This window comes from Lycium barbarum, chromosome 9, assembly GCF_019175385.1.
Source record: "Lycium barbarum isolate Lr01 chromosome 9, ASM1917538v2, whole genome shotgun sequence".
In the NCBI taxonomy this organism is placed as follows: domain Eukaryota; kingdom Viridiplantae; phylum Streptophyta; class Magnoliopsida; order Solanales; family Solanaceae; genus Lycium; species Lycium barbarum.
Genome location: NC_083345.1, coordinates 27,338,906 through 27,357,284, shown reverse-complemented (window position 1 = coordinate 27,357,284; position 18,379 = coordinate 27,338,906). Strand labels below are relative to the sequence as shown.

Genomic DNA, 18,379 nt, shown 5'->3' with positions numbered 1-18,379 from the left:
CACTTTAAACAAAGAAGTTGGTTTGAGTTTACAAAATCATTTTAGTTCCTTTCCATTTTTTTTTTCAAAAGTGGATTTTCATAAATAGCATTTTCGAGGCATTAATAAAGAAGATTTTTTGATACTTGGTATCTGTACATAATTTTTACGACTTTACAACTAGCCTTTTTAATTAATTTTAAGTTCGGTCAGTTAACCATTTTAATGGATCTTAAAGGGTGCTTAACACCTTCCCTTTAAATTAATTGAACCCTTACCTAGAATCTTTTGGTTTCGTAGACTTTAAAACGGAGTTAACTTTACACAATAGCTTTAATTAACTTTAGGTGTCCTAATTCACCATAATAATTAGGTAGCCACTCCTTTTACTTTAATTAACCCCGGAATTACCGGAATGTTGTAAACCATTTTGAATCTGGTTAAAATGGGGTATAACAGCTTGGCGATTCCGCTGGGGACTTAAAGGTTCTAACCATAACGGAATTAGTTTAATTAGGATTTATGTGCTAACTTAATTACTTTACTTGCTTTAAATTATTTCACATGCTATAAATTGCTTGCGTGATGTATTATTTTGTTTGACATAAATTGTTTATGTGTTACTTTCTTTGATAAATTGTCATCCCATTTCATTTTTCTCTATTTCTGGAAATTCACACTATCACACGTACACGCGAGGTGTGTTTTGCACACCCGCGAATTTCTTTCAAAATCCCAAATTTTAGGAGAGTTGGCATATGCGCGGGGTGTCCGAATTTTCCGTGTGACCGCGTAGCCTTCTCACAAGTTGTCCGCTCGAGAACCTTGCGTCTAGTGAGCCTACTCTTAGTCAACCTAGAGTAGAGCTCAGCCAACACCCTTTATTAGGAGCATACATTTCATGACCTAGGAGGTTTAATACCCTTGGTGAATTAAGCCCATTAGATGACTTTACCCAAACGTCCAAGTGGGTCCACGACCCTAAGTGACACTAATCATATTTTATGTGCATGTTTGAAGGATAATTGTGCCTAAATATTGATCATTTGCTCTAACTAATTAAACTTTAGGGGGGGGGGGGGGGGGGGAATGACTAACCTTTTTATGACAAGTATGAAGACTTTACATTGGAGTACGCTTCAATCAATAATGAACGAGAACCGAGGTCATCTCAAAATGGACCTAAGAAGTTTAGACACGACAAAATTGTATTTGCTTTACTTAGATTAGGTAGTACTTTATGTTGTATTAGTTTGTTATGTAATAAATATTACACTACTTTTGTACTTATTTTTGGAAAATAGAATTTATTTAATTAGCCAAGAGCAATGGAATGATGTATTATGGCATATTTTACCCTTCAAGCAAACGTTAGGCCTACCTCTGGCACAAAGAGGTCACATGCATATTAGGACGCATTATTGTTATTTGATATACTTGTTTACATGTTGCTTTACAACTTACTTGCCTTTATTTGATGAATTATTTGCTACATGACTTATTTGACTCTATGTGATCATGACTTTACTTAGATATTTTAATATGAGACTAACATCATTTGAATGTTCTTTCTTTTTATTTTTTTTATTACTCCCACAAGAGTTGATTCGTGTTGACATTAGAGTTGGCCGACCATCCGTACTTCACACGGTCAAAGACATCACCATTACCTCGACGTAGTTGGGTTGTTCAAAGAAGGAAAACTACTATGTCTGATCCAGCTGCATCTATTTCAACTGGTTTGAAAAATATCGTGATCCCTAGTGATCCTCCAGAGACTTCCGAACATAGAACTACTCATGATGAACATATCGCCCGCTTGACTCAAGAGATTGAGGATCTATGTGGAGAACTGAACCGGGTTAGGGACTTGACCAATTTGTCCATCACACTCCAAAGTCCACCTCCTGAACCTAGAAATGTCGCACAAAACCCACCTCGTTTTCCATCACTTGAATCACTAGTTCCTGAATATTTCCCTCCACAAAATCATGCACCTACCAACAACAACTTACCTCCAATCACCCCTGCAAATCCACCAAATCCATCATTCGTCTATACTCCTCCACAAAGTCAACCACCCACCTACACTACCTATGCTACTCCTAATTTACCACCCGTCAACCCACCAAGTCAATCGCTAGTTCATACTTCTTACGTTCCTTTATCCACTAACACTAATCCACCACCTACAACTACTCCCCTAAACCCACAAAACGAACCACCTGTCAATTATACTTATAACACAGCACCTCCAATCCAAAAAACTCCTACCGTCCAAACTTATCTAACCCAGCATATACAAGGGGCACATTTGCCACTCCTAACGCGCAATATGCTCCTCCGGTATATGCAGCGGAAACATAAGCCTTTACCAACCCAGTGACGGTCAAGTTCCAACCCGAGGTAGATCAATATGAGAAAATGGAAAAGGATGCAAAAGCAAGGGCGGATGATATGTTGTTGAAAGAGATCTGCAGTCTCAAAGAAGAAATGAGAAACCTTCAAGTTGCTAGGAGAAGCAAGAGTGTAGAATATGAGGATCTGTGTGTTCACCCTGACGTTGATTTGCCCATAGGGTACAAGCCGCCAAAATTTGATACATTCAATGGAACGGGCGACCCTCATACGCATCTAAGGGCTTATTGTGTCAAACTGGTTGGAGTAGGTTGAGATCATAATATAAGGATGAAGCTATTCATAAGAAGCTTATCTGGTGAGGCTCTTACTTGGTATACGCAACAAGATGTCCGTAAATGGTGTGGTTGGAGTGATATGGCACAAGACTTCATGGGCCGATTTAATTTCAATACCGACATCACACCAGATAGAGTATACATGACTATGGTAATCAAGAAGACAACTGAGATGTTCCGCAAGTACGCGCTACATTGGAGGTCAGAAGCAGCTAGGGTTCAACCCCGATGAGTGATAGAGAAATGACTGTTACCTTCATTGAATGTCAGGCTGGCATTACATACTATGAGAAGATGATATACTATGATATGATGAAATATAATTTAAGTAACTATGCAATTTATACTACTTAATCAATTTGAACTCTTCAAGAAAAAGAGGTATAAGAGGAATATGGGAGACCCAAGGAGTCTGACGAAAATGTTGATGGAAAGTAGAAGTTGGTTATTGCGTAATTCATTTCTTAAGGAAAAGAAACAGGAAAAATTCTTTTATTTGAATTTCTTGGTGCTTTTTTTTCTTATCGATCTTATCAGCAGTTGAAGGGTGTGTGAAAAATAAATTGATGTAACACTTACGTGATGATCTTGCCACATTTAATATCTTCTGCATTTTGAATGTTAATCTGAAAGAGGGTGTGCTGATTGAGAAAAGAAATGAGCTCTTAAGTTGTGAAATGTCTCTTGAAGCTTCTTAATGTTTCAGTTACAATATACTCCGCAATTGAGCTGTCTTAAGTTTTACACTTGCTTTTCTACTCTCTATAATTATAAGTTGCGTATGAGAAGGCACTGTGTTGCTACTATCCCAGGAAAGATTCAGCCCCTCATTTTTTGGTTAGTTCCACATCCTTCACTTCATATTCTCCATTATCCAAATCAAGTAAAAAGGGGGAGGGCAATTAGGATTGGTTGTAAATTATCTCCAAAGTTAATTCTCCTTTAACCAGGTATTTGTCCAGAAACCTAGGATGATATACCCCATCATATCTCCTTGATGGCTGAGAGGATAAAAGGCAAACTTCTATACTTGTCCGGTATGACATGATTGTATTCCTAGGCCATCATTGGATGTATTTAGTTATTCTTTTTCAAGGGGAATAGTTGTGTTCTGCAGCAGATTGAGTCCTGTGGCTTTTGATGAACTTTAACTGTTGATGAACTTTAACTCATTAACTTTATTGTAAGTGTTAAAGATAGTTTTCCCTCTGAATTTCACTACTGTTTATTAGTAGTTGGTTATATTAAGGTTTATGCCACTTTTTATGACCATGTAAATTATTTTCACTGCCTATTACTGCAGAGAGTGTATTGTATTGTTGGTGTTTACTTGCTTTTTGAGGGTAGTGCGAAACTTCTCCCACTCTGTTGCTTTAGAATAACAGAGGCTAAACTACCAAGCTGGGGACTGCGCTGGTACTCATGATGAATTAAGGCATTCCTGATATGTGATTGAAGATGAACGGGAGACCTACGATGTACTTACGTCATCTTTACTGCTTATTGTACATAAAAATATGCACATAAGGTATCTTTTTTTATTTCAATAAAATCAGTTTTTGGTTTGGCTGTTATTTTGATCTAGTGGTCTAGGTTATTCAAAGACTATAGGGGCCAATTTCTTTCTTCAATTCTAATTTATGTTGGTGAAACTGTACCACACCTTGCAGTATAAACCAAGATCTCTTCTAATCAGTCAGAGGTCACATTTACTCTTTAACATTCAGCTGATTGTTTCCTACCGCTAGAGGCGAATCCAGGATTTCAAGAAGATGGGTTCACCATTAGCTATGAGATTTTTTTATTTCTTTTGCTTTTGGTGTTACGTCCCGTATTTTTTATACATTGGGACAACCCGGATTAACTATGATAATTCAAGGCCAAGACTATTCCGGGATTTGAAGTCGGGACTTTCGACCTTTGATTTTATTTTGAGACATAAGTTATATATGAAATTGATGGCATTGAACACTTAGGAAAAATTGGGACCACAATTCATAAAATTGGAATTTAAAAATCTTGCCCAAAAAATGGCCTTGTAGCCGTGTGGTCCACAAAAAGGTCCCACACATTGTGTGGCCAATTTTAATTGGTCCAACACATTGTGTGGGCCAAAGGCAATAAGGAGATATTTTAAGGGACTTAAAAGATGACTTCAAGTCATCTTATCATCACTTTATCACTTAGAAAAAAAAAAAAAAAAAAGAGAGAGAGAGAGCAACAAGCCATGGAGGCTCACGGCTTGGACATGGAAAAAATCAAGTCCAAATTTTGCCTCTCCAAAATTAATTCTTTGGTACAAACCCACTAATTAGAGGTCCCTAAGTAACGTGGAAGTGTCGTTGGAGCGAGCAAGCCATCAAATTTGTGGATTTCAAACCCTAGCCTAATGATGGAGTAAAGAAGAAAGGTAAGAATTTCTCTTGCTTTATGAGTTGTGAATGTTTTGTGCACAATGTGGTATGTTAATATGGATGGAAATCATGAAATATAGCATGTTGGAAGTGGGTTGTGTGATGGGTGTTCTAGCCGTGTGTATGGGTGTGGTTATGTAAATGGGTGTTGTGACAAAATTGATGAATTAAATTCCTTGTAGCATGTTTGATTGTCGTAGAGCGAAGAAATAAATTAGAACCATCTATATGTATATATATGGGTGTGGCCGTGCATGGTCCCAAATGTTTGGCAAAGAACTCATTAATATCGCTTAGCGTCGAAATGGTTATTGTGATGACTTTTATGTTGGAAATGAGAGTTAATGTCCTGAATTGATATAGTAAGCGTTGCGGACTGATTTGGAGAACTTGGTGCACTTAATGCAATCCTTATAAATAAGAACCATTAACATATCTATATGTGTAGTGTGGACGAATGTGAGTCATATAATATGCCGAAGATCGCATTGTTTTCGTTTAAGCGCTTTAGTGTCGTCGTTATGAATTCTAGTGGAAATAAGTGTTTAATGACTTAAGATTGATGTTGTGATTATGCGGGCTGTTTTGAGGCTTGTTGTGCGTTTGACGTAATTCGTATATTTTATGAGAAAGTATATCATTATATTGTGAATTGTTGATACAAAACATGACGTGAAAATGAGGAAAAATGAAAAAAAAAAAAAAAAAAAAAAGGGGCTGCTCGGTTAGGGACTGGTTTCGGCCAGCTTGGAAATTTTTTTTGGGATCGTTGGAAAAATTATGTGAATGGTTTAGAAGTCCTCTAATATTGTGGGAAAGGATTCGGGTTAATAATCGAATGTACGAACGATATCGTGGCTTGAAAGTAAGCCGTTGAATCGAATGTTTGGAAGGTTGTTGAAAGATGTAAAAGAGAGCTATTAATGTTGTTTTGCCTTTCGAATTGATTATCAATGTTACTAGGTTGGTTATTGTGGTTGTTGTTGTTGATTTTGAGCGAGATAAATTCTCGGGATGGCCTATTTACAGGGGAAGTGCTGCCGAATTTTCTGCAGAATTTAATGATTAGTTGGAAAGAATGGCTTAAGTGCCCTTAGCTAATGTTTGGTATTCGTTGGCGTATTTGTAGACCTTGGGGAGCCCGAGGCGCAGATTGGATATTTACTTTAGATTGGCCATCTTGGAGTGCGTACGAGGTATGTAAGGCAACTTCCTTTCTTTTTGGCATGTCTTTGTTTTTCATAGGCTAAATTAGAGCCTTAAGGAAATTCCAAATCCGACATCCGAGCATGTTATGATCCGTATATGTTCTTTGGAATTCTTATGCAAGATTTGATGAAATATGAATCTTTATGTATTCGAAATAATTGTTCTCGGAACTTTGCACCCAAAGGGTTTCACTTTAAAGAATTCGTAAATTTGGAATGTCATATCTTTCGTATAAATGCTCGGATTGCTCCAATATTTTTATAAGAGTTTGCATTATGTATAATGAGTATGTTTTCCATAAGCGGGCCCGACTTGGGTAAATTCCCGTCCGTGGGTCCCGCGACTTCCCTTTATGTAATTCGGGAACTTTTGAAAGATTAGTATAACCATTATTTCGATTTTCAAATATGACCATTTTGCTTATGTTTGAATTTATGAAAATGATTTTATGCATATAACTACTCACGATTCTATTCGTGCATTCTGTTATTCCTTTCGCCGAGTCCCGGGCCGGTTCTGTTGTCGTGCGCACTTTGTTATACTCCGGAGTTATGTTGTGTCTATGGTTCACCAAGCTACTCGCAAAAGAGGGTTGGGTTCCACTTATATTTGGTGATATGCTGTGTATGGCGTTATGCGGTGATGTGATACGTGACAGGGTTACGGAGATTTGAAACTTTCTGGTGTTATGCTGTATTATGGCGCCATCGACGGGCGGGCGACCATATTCTTCTGTACCCTATGCATGACTTACATGTTTGAAACTAAACATTTTGATATGATTGGATACTTATGTTCGGCACTTCTGTTTCGTTTATGTCTCAGGTTTGTTTTCTGTATATTCTGCTTTGCATACTCAGTACATATTTCGTACTGACCCCCCCTTTCTTCGGGGGGCTGCGTTTCATGCCCGCAGGTACAGACACACAGTTTGGTGATTCACCAGTTTAGGACATCCCCTTCTGCTGTTTGGAGTGCTCTTCTCATTTCAGAGCATATAAGTTGGTATATATATTTGTTCGCCGAGTATGTATATATATTTGTTCAGGGGTACGGCGGGGCCCTGTCCCGCCATATGATTCGGTTTTCTGTTTAGAGATCTGTAGACGTAGTTGTGGGTGTGTGTGCCTACTTCTGTTCCGATGTGGTTGTATGATGCTATTCGTTATGGCAGCCTTGTCGGCGTGCATTTGTATCTGTGTTTTGGGCTGTTGTGCCAATTGACAGCCTTGTCGGCTTTTGACATATATGACAGCCTTGTAGGTTTTTGACATATTTGATAGCCTTGCCGGCTTTTTGAGATATGTGCATATGTTCGGCGATGTACATTCCGCCGCCTCTTTTGATTCTGATATGATGTTTTGTACGCGCAATCGCGCAAGATAATATTTGTTCCCAACTCTGTTTAAAAATGATGGATATGGAATCCGTGTTAAGCTTTGCTATGATGATTTAGTTTGTATGTCCGTTTGGGTGCCCAAGTAGGGCACCAGTCGCGGCCCACGGGGCTAGTTCGTGACATTTGGTTTGTTGCAGCTTAGCCTCTGGGACTTTTTAATTTCTTTTGCCTTTTGGGACTTAGGTAATTAGAAATAAATGAGGGGGGGGGGGGGGGGGGGGATCATTACATATAATATAAAAAACAAATAGGTTTTACTTTTGGGTAATTAGAATTATAGAAGAAAAAATATTTAGAATAATATAACAAGAAAGTTAAAAGGCTGCTTTAGAAAATAAAAGCATAGAACGTGCAAGAGCTTAGGTTTGATCTTGAGACCTTGAGGAAATAACAAAGCTCCTAACCAGTGCTCCACTTGGCCTAGTTTAATCATGTGTTCCTTCAGGTAACATTAGATAGATTTTTTGAATTATACGCATAACGTATCGAGTTTAGTCGAGTAACCATGTGTTCACGTGACCCAAAATTAATACATAAATTCATCTCTGCCTCCAGCTCTTTCCACTTTCTTGCTCCTGATGAACCATTTTAGCCTATGGACTGAAAGCAACATTATTACAAATGCAAATTCTGGATGTGACGTTTTAGTTTTTCCTTTTAAACTAGCAATATCGCACGGGCCGAACATGTCTAGTCACTTTAATTAGCTAGTCTTTAAGGTTTGTATTTTGAAAATAACTTTTAAAAACATTCTAATTGTTATTATACATAGCAACATATTATGTATCATTACTTTAGTTATAATTAAAAATGGAGTTTAAAAATTTAAAACATATGATGGAGTTAAGTCTTTGAGATGGAAAGAATCGGACTTTTTTCTCATTGTCATGACAATGAAAGTTGTTCATCGATGTAAAAAAGAAAATTAGTAAGAATGTGAGGAAATATTAATATTTTGATTCTAAATTTTTTCCTTTTAAATTCTTTAATATCTTATATGTATACCGATATGTTGATATCCATATCAATTAATGTATATATTGAATTTTTTATAAGCAAAACTAAAAAAAAATATTAAATTACTTAAAAAAGATATTATAATTTTTTATATTAACAATTATAGAAAAAAAAGAATTGTCACAAAGAAATCAAAATTAGAAAGATATATGTTACATCGTAAATCACCAAAATTTTAATTCTGAAGTGAAACTATAAAGCAATACATTTTATAAATGTAAAGAAACAATAATCAGAAAATGCAAAGGAGAGTAAAATAAGTATAGTATTGACAAAGAAGGAAAACGGGGATAGAAGTCACTCCCTCCCTTCACTTTTACTTGTCCACGTTAACATATCAAGAGAAAGAAATTTTTCTTCTTCTTATTTTACCCTTCACATTAATTACTCATTTTCAAATTATTTTCTGAGGCTATTGAGACTATACACCAATAAATATGAATATTATGATAAAATATATACTTCATTTACCAATTCTTAAAGAACGTGAAAAGTCAAAAGTGGACAAGTAAAAGTGCACGGAGGGAATAAATATGTGTCGGAGAAATTAAAGTGCATACGTGTATAAATGAGAAGAGAATAAATATTCAGTACTATGACATGAATTCACGTGGGATAAAAAGTAGTTTAGTAATGTGGCTAAGTAATATGGGACGGAGGAAGTACTTCATTTATTAATTCTTAAAGAACTTGAAAAATCAGAGTCAATAAGTATAAGTGCACGGAGGAAATAAATGTGTCAGAAAAATTAAATTTGAAGTGCATATGTGTATACATGAGAAGAGCTAAATATTTAGTACTATGACATATGTCTAGTTTTTTAGTAATGTGGCCAAGTAATATGGGACGGAGAGGGTAAGATGGGAAAGATTTAATTAATTTTATCTTGGTTTTGTAAATGAACAAATAATTTGGACATATATTTTTAGTAATGTTGAGTACTTCATTTATTAATTCTTAAAGAACGTGAAAAGTCAAAAGTGAATAAGTAATAGTGCACGGAGGAAATAAATATGTATCAGAGAATTAAAATTAAAGTGCATACATGTATACATGATAAGAGAATAAATATTCAGCACTATGACATATGTCCACGTGGGATAAAAAAATAGTTTAGTAATGTCGCCAAGTAATATGAGACGGAGGGAATACTTCATTTATTAATTCTTAAAGAACTTGAAAAGTCAAAAGTCAACAAGTAAAAGTGCACGGAGGAAATAAATGTGTCGGAGAATTAAAAGTGAAGTGCATACGTGTATACATGATAAGAGAACAAATATTCAGTACTATGACATATGTCCACGTGAGATAAAATAAATTATTTAGTAATATGGCCAAGTAATATGGGACGGAGGAAGTACTTTATTTATTAATTCTTAATGAACTTGAAAAGTCAACAAGTATAAGTGCACGGAGGAAATAAATGTGTAGGAGAATTAAAATTGAAGTGCATACGTGTATATATGAGAAGAAATAAATATTCAATACTATGACATATGTCCACGTGGGATAAAAAAATAGTTGGTTAAGCTGTACAATTTATATAGCTTGTGGTACAAATTTGTATTGCTATGTTAGTCTTGTCTTCACACACACACACACACACACACACACACACACACACATATATATATATAATAGAAATTTGTGTAGGAGTATTAAAATTGCACTGCATACGCTATACATGAGAAGAGAATAAACAATTAGCAAGAACGGAAAAAGTCAAAAGCGAACAAGTAAAAGTACATGGAGGAAATAAATGTGTCTGAAAATTAAAATTGAAGTGCATACGTCTATATATGAGAAGGGAATAAATATTAAGTACTATGACATATATCCACGTGGGATTAAAAAATAGTTGAGTAAAGTGTACAAGTTATATAGCTTATAATACAAACATTAATTGCATGTACAAGTTGTAAAGATTTTGGTACAAGTTGGTGAAGCTATGTTAGTCCTCCTTTGGCACTTATATATAATATAAATATAATAGAAATAACATGGAATGCTCCATGTACAATTTGTTAATGCTATGTTGGTTCTCCTTAGGCTATAGAATAAAATATAATAGAAATAGATGGGTACAGCGTGGAATGCTCTACGTACAATTTGTTGATGCTATGTTGGTCCTCCTTTGGCACTTATATATAATAGAAATTTCCTTGTATTGGTTCCATCACTATCTATAGTAAATTAATATATAGTATTTATTTTACATTATTTTTCAAGTGATATCGACCCATTGTATTTTAGTGAAAGAAAACATTAATATATAGTATATACTAGTAAATTTTTTAAGTGATGTTAGATGACACCACTTGATTGAAGATTTCTCAGCTAGCGCCCTCGTGATGTATAAGACCTACTTATCTTGTATGGCTGGCTTTCAAACAAATTTGATTCCGGTCTCTTTTAAAGTTTATGATGTGTGTAAGTCAAGCTAAGAGTCAGCGCAATGCAAATTAAGTAGGAAAAATTATGCAACGTGGTATATATTTGGACTGTATTTATGATCTATAGCTATAATTTTGAAAAATTACAAAACGTAGCTACATCATTGGTTTTGTAGCAAATATACACACGCGATACAGTATGCACGGTTTCAGCTAATACAACACTAATCGACTTGATACCCATGTGATACCCGCTGCCTGATATAGCTCTTTCGGTTGATACAGCTGATACCCGCATGATACAACAACTATAAGTCTATAATTACGTTTTTTAAATACATAGACTGTAGCTACGTTTTGTAATTAAACTCTAAATTATAGCTATTTATGGAATTTTCTCAATTAAGCTTTAAGTAATACATTGCATCTTATAAGTTAGCCAAGAATTTCCTTAATTCAATTAGGAAATATCGATCTATCTGGATCTCCAAAGCTGCGTCCATCCAATTTATTCGTGTGATAATTTCCCTACTAGCCTTTTAACGCTAGCGCTTGAATTCTCCGCCTGCAAATTATGAAGAATCCTACATTAATCAAGATTCATAGTATAAAGTTATTCACGTCCACAAAGTATATTCTAGCTCTCATCTTCTCTAATTTCAAGCACTGACTTTATGCACCCATTTTCTTTAATTATCAACTAATTAGTAATGTCATACTTGCCTAGAAACCTCCAACCAGATGATTCAAATCCACAATGGATGAACAAAGCTGACAACGCTTGGCAATTGACTTCAGCCACCCTTGTTGGCCTTCAAAGTGTTCCAGGTACTAAGAATCTTACCTGATATATATATATATATATATATATATATATATATATATATATATATAACACTTTCATGGTATCACGGTGAACATTCACAAGAACATTCTCATAGTATTGGAGTTGGCAGAGGTTACCTAAAAGGACTCTTACACAGGGGCGGAGCCAAGCGGTTATGGGTACGGCAGAACTCAGTAGCTTAGTTTGTATTGAAAATTTCATTTAATATGTATAGATAACCTATTCAGAACCCAGTAAATATAAAGAACTGTAATTCAAAATCCATAAACTAAAAATCATAATCCCGCCTCTGTTCTTACATGATAATTCCTGTAGATGAAAATTATATCTTTTATAAACAATGTTGTTAGACAATATACGATCACAAAACATTCTCATGGTATCAGACTAGGCAAAGGTGCCTGAGTTTAATTCTCACAGCCCACCCAAAAAGCAAAAATAAATAATTTACAAATAAAATAAAATCTCATGTGTTTGGTTCATGAAAAAGAATTAGGCTCACACGTGAGTGAGTTTGTAGAGACACGTGAATGGGTCTGGTATCATGTTGGATTATGTCGATCATCTCATCGAAAAGCTTAAACTGTTAGGGACAAAGAAGACTAGAAGACACTTTTCTTTTATCACTTAATTATACTATGTCTCAATACCAGGTCTTGTCATCCTTTACGGTAGCATCGTCAAGAAGAAATGGGCTCTCAACTCGGCTTTGATGGCCCTTTACGCTTTTGCAGCAGTCCTTGTTTGTTGGGTTGGCTGGGGATATCAGTTTGCCTTTGGTGACACATTAGCTCCATTTCTTGGAAACCCGAATTTTGATGCATTAGAACAGAAGTTCCTAATGAGTCAAGCATTTGCTGGCAAGTATCCAAATGCTTCAATGGTCTATTTTCAGTTTGTGTTTGCTGCCATAACTTTGATTTTAATAGCTGGTGCCCTGCTGGGGAGGATGAATTTTATTGCATGGATGTTGTTTGTTCCTCTTTGGCTTACCTTTTCATATACGGTGGGTGCATTTAGTATTTGGTGCCCTCAAGGTTGGTTATTCAGAATGGGAGTTATTGATTATTCCGGAGGTTTTGTTATTCACCTCTCTTCTGGTGTTGCTGGTTTCACCGCTGCTTACTGGGTACATATTTCACTCTTGTGCCTATTACTCTATGTACGGTTTAATTTCACGGATAGTAATTCAATTTTCAGTTTATTGCACTAATGTCGTAAAGGTAATTTTTTATCGAAAAATAACTCAATTATGGAAAACACAAAGTAGGTTACCATACACATAAAATTGTTAATATAGTCATGTCAGCAACTCACCTTGCACGAGATGGTGTCACATTGATATTATGTAAGACGAGTTGCTGACGTGGCTAACCTTACATAGTATTTATACATGTGGCAGCCTACTTGTATCTTTTCGAAACAGAATTAGCATTTTCCGGCGTTTTTTATTTTCTACCATATATATGCATATATGAGTTATTTTTCTGTTACAAAAATTATTTTTATGACTCTAGTGCAACATTAGTTTCATATATCCTTTTATGTTTCTTATGGAGAAAGTAGATGCCTATTAACTCTAGATACTATGAGATTCTAAAGGATAAGAAAAAAATGCATGTAGGTTGGACCAAGGGCACCTAGAGACAGGGAGAGGTTCCCACCAAATAACATATTGTTAATGTTGGCTGGTGCTGGCATTCTTTGGATGGGATGGACAGGATTCAACGGCGGTGATCCATATGTTGCCAGCCTTGATGCATCCTTAGCCGTCCTAAACACACATGTGTGTGCTGCTGCGAGCTTGCTAACTTGGCTAATGCTAGACATTTTGTTCTATGAAAAGCCTTCTGTCATTGGTGCCACCCAAGGGATGATCACAGGCTTAGTTTGCATTACTCCTGCGGCAGGTAACTTAAATAAGGCTTTAAGATATGTAGCATGTACCAAGTGCTAGCTGTTCTTGCAGTAGAATATCAACTCTCACCTATAAGAAGGTTGAAATTAGATTTTAAACGCAGCCATTGCACATCTTAAAATAACATTGAGACAGCGGATGCACATGCACTCACTGCTTATATTCTAGATTTGCATGTAATACTTGATGCATGATCTCTAAAACAGAATACCAACGTTGAGACCTATAGCCTTGGACAATGAGAAATTATTTTGTAGGCAGTATATGGTGGTAAATCTAGAATCTAAAAGCAGCATATATTTCATATAATATACCAGCTTCTAAAAAATGTAAGTTTTTTCTATATTTACATTTATAGTCCTAGATAGATTAGTAGATGCAAAGGCGGATATATAAATGAAATACCTAGTTTTACGGAGAGACCATGTGTTCACGTGCTCCAAAAATAGTGCCTAAAATCGCCCCTACCTAAAGCGACCTGAAATGACTATACAGTAATTACTGGGTTCACATTGGACTATTTATAAATATTTAGTGAATTTCTTATTATATATAAAGGGTATGTGCAAATGCTATTAGGTTCCCGTGAACCCGTAAGTCCTACTCTACATCCGCCACTGAGTAGATGCATGTGTACTTATTGCTTATATTCTGGATCTGCCTTTGCCTGCAATTCTTGGTTGAACTCTAAAACAGAACACCAATGGTCCAAGAATATTAGTTGGTGGTAAATGATTAAAGAATTCTAACAAGACAATTCAACAGGGGTGGTGCAAGGTTGGGCAGCAATACTAATGGGGTTATTGTCCGGATCCATTCCGTGGTTCAGTATGATGTTCCTCCACAAGAAAATGTGGTTACTCAAACAAGTGGACGACACCATGGCAGTGTTCCACACACACGCGGTAGCAGGAACTTTAGGCGCGATTCTGGCAGGTATATTAGCAAATCCAAGACTCAGCCGCATCTTCTACATGGTTGATGATTGGCCAAAGTATATAGGCCTTGCTTACGGCATTCAAAGTGGGAAGTCCAATGCCGGGTTCAGGCAATTATGGGTACAATTAATAGGCATCGGATTTGTTTTCATTTGGAATGTCGTTAGCACTAGTGTGATTTGCTTGTTAATTAGGATGGTGGTTCCTTTGAGGATGACAGAGGAAGAGGTGAGTGAGGGAGATAATGCAGTACATGGAGAGGAGGCCTATGCACTGTGGGGTGATGGGGAGAAATTTGACAACTCAAAGCTCCAGTTAGTTCATGAAATGGAAGAACCTCCCTTGTCCAAAAGTGGCTATGGACTGTGATATTATAGCCTGTTAAAATATTTGTCAAGTTAAATAAATCTTAAGCCTTTTCATCTTGTAAGGTTTTCCTTGTCTAGTTCTAGTCTTTAGATAAAGTATATGTTATACTATCAAACAAATATTGTAGACTTCTTTCTTCAAGGAAAGGGTCATTCTAGACTGTTTTTCATTTATATTACTGCCTTCGATCCATATTATCGGTATTTTAAGATATTTGCATACATCTTAAGTGTTAAGAAAGACATTTACTTACACTCCACTAATTGGAATAGTATTGGTAGATTTGAAAAGGAAAGTAATAAAGGACTTTCATGTTTTTATAATGTCAAATTTTGAAACAAATTCAGTTTGGTAAAACAACTAATATTTGTGTCCAGCTCACACCATTTATATCTAAAGCAACATACGAAGTAACTTTTATGATGATTCAATTCTTAAAAGTTATTCAACCAAGACTAAAGCAGTTGCATCATTCATCTTTATTTCATCAAATGTACATTTCAAGGTAAAATGCATACAATCCCTTTACATTTGGCTATGGGATATTTCTGCGAGAGAGACTTCATAATTTGATTTGTTAAAGTGCAACCGTTTTCTTGTTTTAATATATATCTGTTTGCTTCAATTTGAATTGCAATCCAAGAATACGGCAGCTTCAGGGAAAGTTCACACATTTTGAATTGCGCATGAAATCATTTTCATTACAATAGGAAACCAATTATCTTGTAAACTTTTCTTCGAAATAGATAAGGAGCATATTGAACTTTCTGGATCTAAAATGAAACATCTTCCTTTATCTTCTTCTTTTGTAATAGGACCTTATCTTTGACGATAGTTGGTGTCTCGTCTATAGCTCCATGAATGGCAAATTGGTAGATCTAACCTCTGATTAGTTATGGCTGTTTTGATGTTTTCCTGAATATTCATTCACATGTTTAGTTAGGATGCCTGAATTACTTTTTCTTATATGTTATGTGAAGAAGAAGAAGAAGACGTTGACGACAACAACTGCTGAATTCTCTGGTATATTCAAGCAACTTGGTACATCAATGTCTAGTGGTGCAGAAATGATTATTTTGTCTACCTAAACCTTGCTGACAGAGTTGCCCGATGCATGCCAATGAGGAATAGAAGGTATCTTGTGAAATAGTCGAGGTACATGCAAGTTGATATGATAACCACGGTTATAAGAAAATTTAGTGGTGCAGAAATGACAACACAAACTTAGTTGCTCTATTGGTCGTTAAGTAATGAAGTTGGTAGACAACCTAGGTCAACCACTGCTACCCTTGAACTCAAAAAAAGATTCCTTCACTCTTTACCCAAGCAAGGTAACTTATTGCCTTACCCAGTGGGACTTAGGAGTAAGAACCTGTAATGCCCGTCTAAATTCCATTAAAGGTTTCAAGGATACATTTTCAACTTCAACTATATGCCCACAACAGAAGGTAAGACATCAAGTATCCCTTATCAAAAAAAAAGACATCAAGTATCCAGATCTTACTCTTAGTCTATTATCGTTTCATTTACCAATTAATTGGCTTCTGGTGCCAGATTGTGAGGTTATAGTTCAGATTATGACATGAAGGATGAGATGTGAGAAGTTTTTTGAGACAATCATTAACCACCATCTGAGTGTTCGAGAAATTGTTGGAACCACACTTGTGCAATTTCAATATGTTGAAGCATTCTTTGGTTCTTCACTACTATATATTTACTTCACTTCTGATTGTCAAACTCCTGTCTAAGCAACGATTAGCTTGAAAGTAAGTAATTTTGTGACAATGGAGCTTAGCCCATATCTCGTTTATTTTAATTCATGTAAAGCTCTAATTATGTGTGGATTGATAATGAGAACACTTGGTTGGATACCTAAGATTGTGAGATTATAACTTTTACATCTTCTTTCCTGATATAACCTATATATCTATATAAAAGCAAGACTTAGGCCCGGTGACGTGACGCTCTAAAATTTCAAGAAATCAATTTATCTATGTTCTCCTTTTTTTTGCCTTTTCTCTTTTTTTTTTTCCTCTATAATTGTTTAAATTTAACAAGCCTAAAAAACGTGTCTTTTCATGTTCATTAAAGAAAGAAACTGTCCCAAGAGTAGTTGTTGTTGTTGCATCCCTTCGTATTCCTCATTTACGGGGAAAAAGAACCCTTGCAATCTACAACACTCTTGCAATGGCTTTTCTAGCAACGTTCCTCCCCTTATTGTCTACTCATTCATGCTACTTCTCCATCTCTTCTTTTCATTTAAGGTTACACTCTTCTCTCTTTTATAATTTACTAGAGTATTTTTTTTAACAAATATCCTTGGACTTCTCTTTTATCTTTTTCAAGTTCAGCACAACTGCAGTTTTTCAGAGCACTGTCACAACTATATACATGTGAAACTTGTGTTATATGTTTTATATATTCTTTTAGTGGACAAGATTAAAATATGTGCTTGACCATTTTACATATGATGTTCTTGATACATAAGTTAATTTCAAAAAAAAATCTGTGAGGTTTGCACTTTTTTTCTTGAGACCCATAATGAATACATATTTGTTTTGCTTATTGTTGTATCAGATGACTATGGATGTCTTTTGCGTGATATATACATTAAAATCCAAAAAAAAGAGGTTTAACCAATTCTCTGTCAACTTATTTCTTCTATAACAAAGCAAAAAAAAAAAAAAAAAAAAAAAGATGCAAGGATCCTGATGGCCAAGATCATCCGCATTAATTTGGTTTGGTCGATTTTCTTCATCACAAACAGACAGACATAGTTCCATTTCATGGATGTTGCTTTTGTGGTTACTGCCATGCCATACTCATGTAACGTGGTTGAAATGCCCTGTTTTTATAACTCCTATTTTCTTTCCTTACTTGAAGCCTTTTGCAATGGTAACTCTTTTATCCTTTCACGTTCCATTGAGTAGAAATTCAATTGGTATGTGCTGGGTTCTAATTTGGATATATTTAACTTTTGTGACATTTTCTTTAATTCTTCGGTTGAGATTTTTTATGGGAAAAATGTGAACAAATATATAATAATTGGTAAGGATAATTTTTTTGAGATGACGGAGTGATTTTGAATTTTGTTGGAGAAGTGGCGTGTAAAGCGGAAAATAAGGGAAAAAGAAGCAGGCAATGAAAATTAAACAACCCCAAGAAAAAATAAACAGAAGAACAGAAGAAGGGGCATATCA

At 35.6% G+C, this 18,379-nt stretch overlaps 1 protein-coding gene across 1 annotated transcript; it reads left to right on the top strand.

Annotated features, from left to right (window-relative positions):
- The first annotated feature begins 11,700 nt into the window (after window positions 1–11,700).
- Window positions 11,701–15,311, top strand: LOC132610602 (ammonium transporter 2 member 5-like). Its single transcript, XM_060324918.1, has 4 exons — window positions 11,701–11,935; window positions 12,608–13,083; window positions 13,579–13,864; window positions 14,638–15,311. The coding sequence occupies exons 1-4, from the start codon at window positions 11,818–11,820 to the stop codon at window positions 15,177–15,179; spliced, it is 1,422 nt and encodes a 473-aa protein (XP_060180901.1). The 5' UTR covers window positions 11,701–11,817; the 3' UTR covers window positions 15,180–15,311.
- The last annotated feature ends 3,068 nt before the right edge of the window (window positions 15,312–18,379 follow it).

Bases quoted from the DNA above. Each gene is read 5' to 3' on its own strand.
- LOC132610602 (XM_060324918.1), top strand. From the start codon at position 11,818: ATGTCATACTTGCCTAGAAACCTCCAACCAGATGATTCAAATCCACAA. The intron at 11,936-12,607 runs GTACTAAGAATC...TCTCAATACCAG, and splicing joins TGGCCTTCAAAGTGTTCCAG to GTCTTGTCATCCTTTACGGT. The intron at 13,084-13,578 runs GTACATATTTCA...AAATGCATGTAG, and splicing joins GTTTCACCGCTGCTTACTGG to GTTGGACCAAGGGCACCTAG.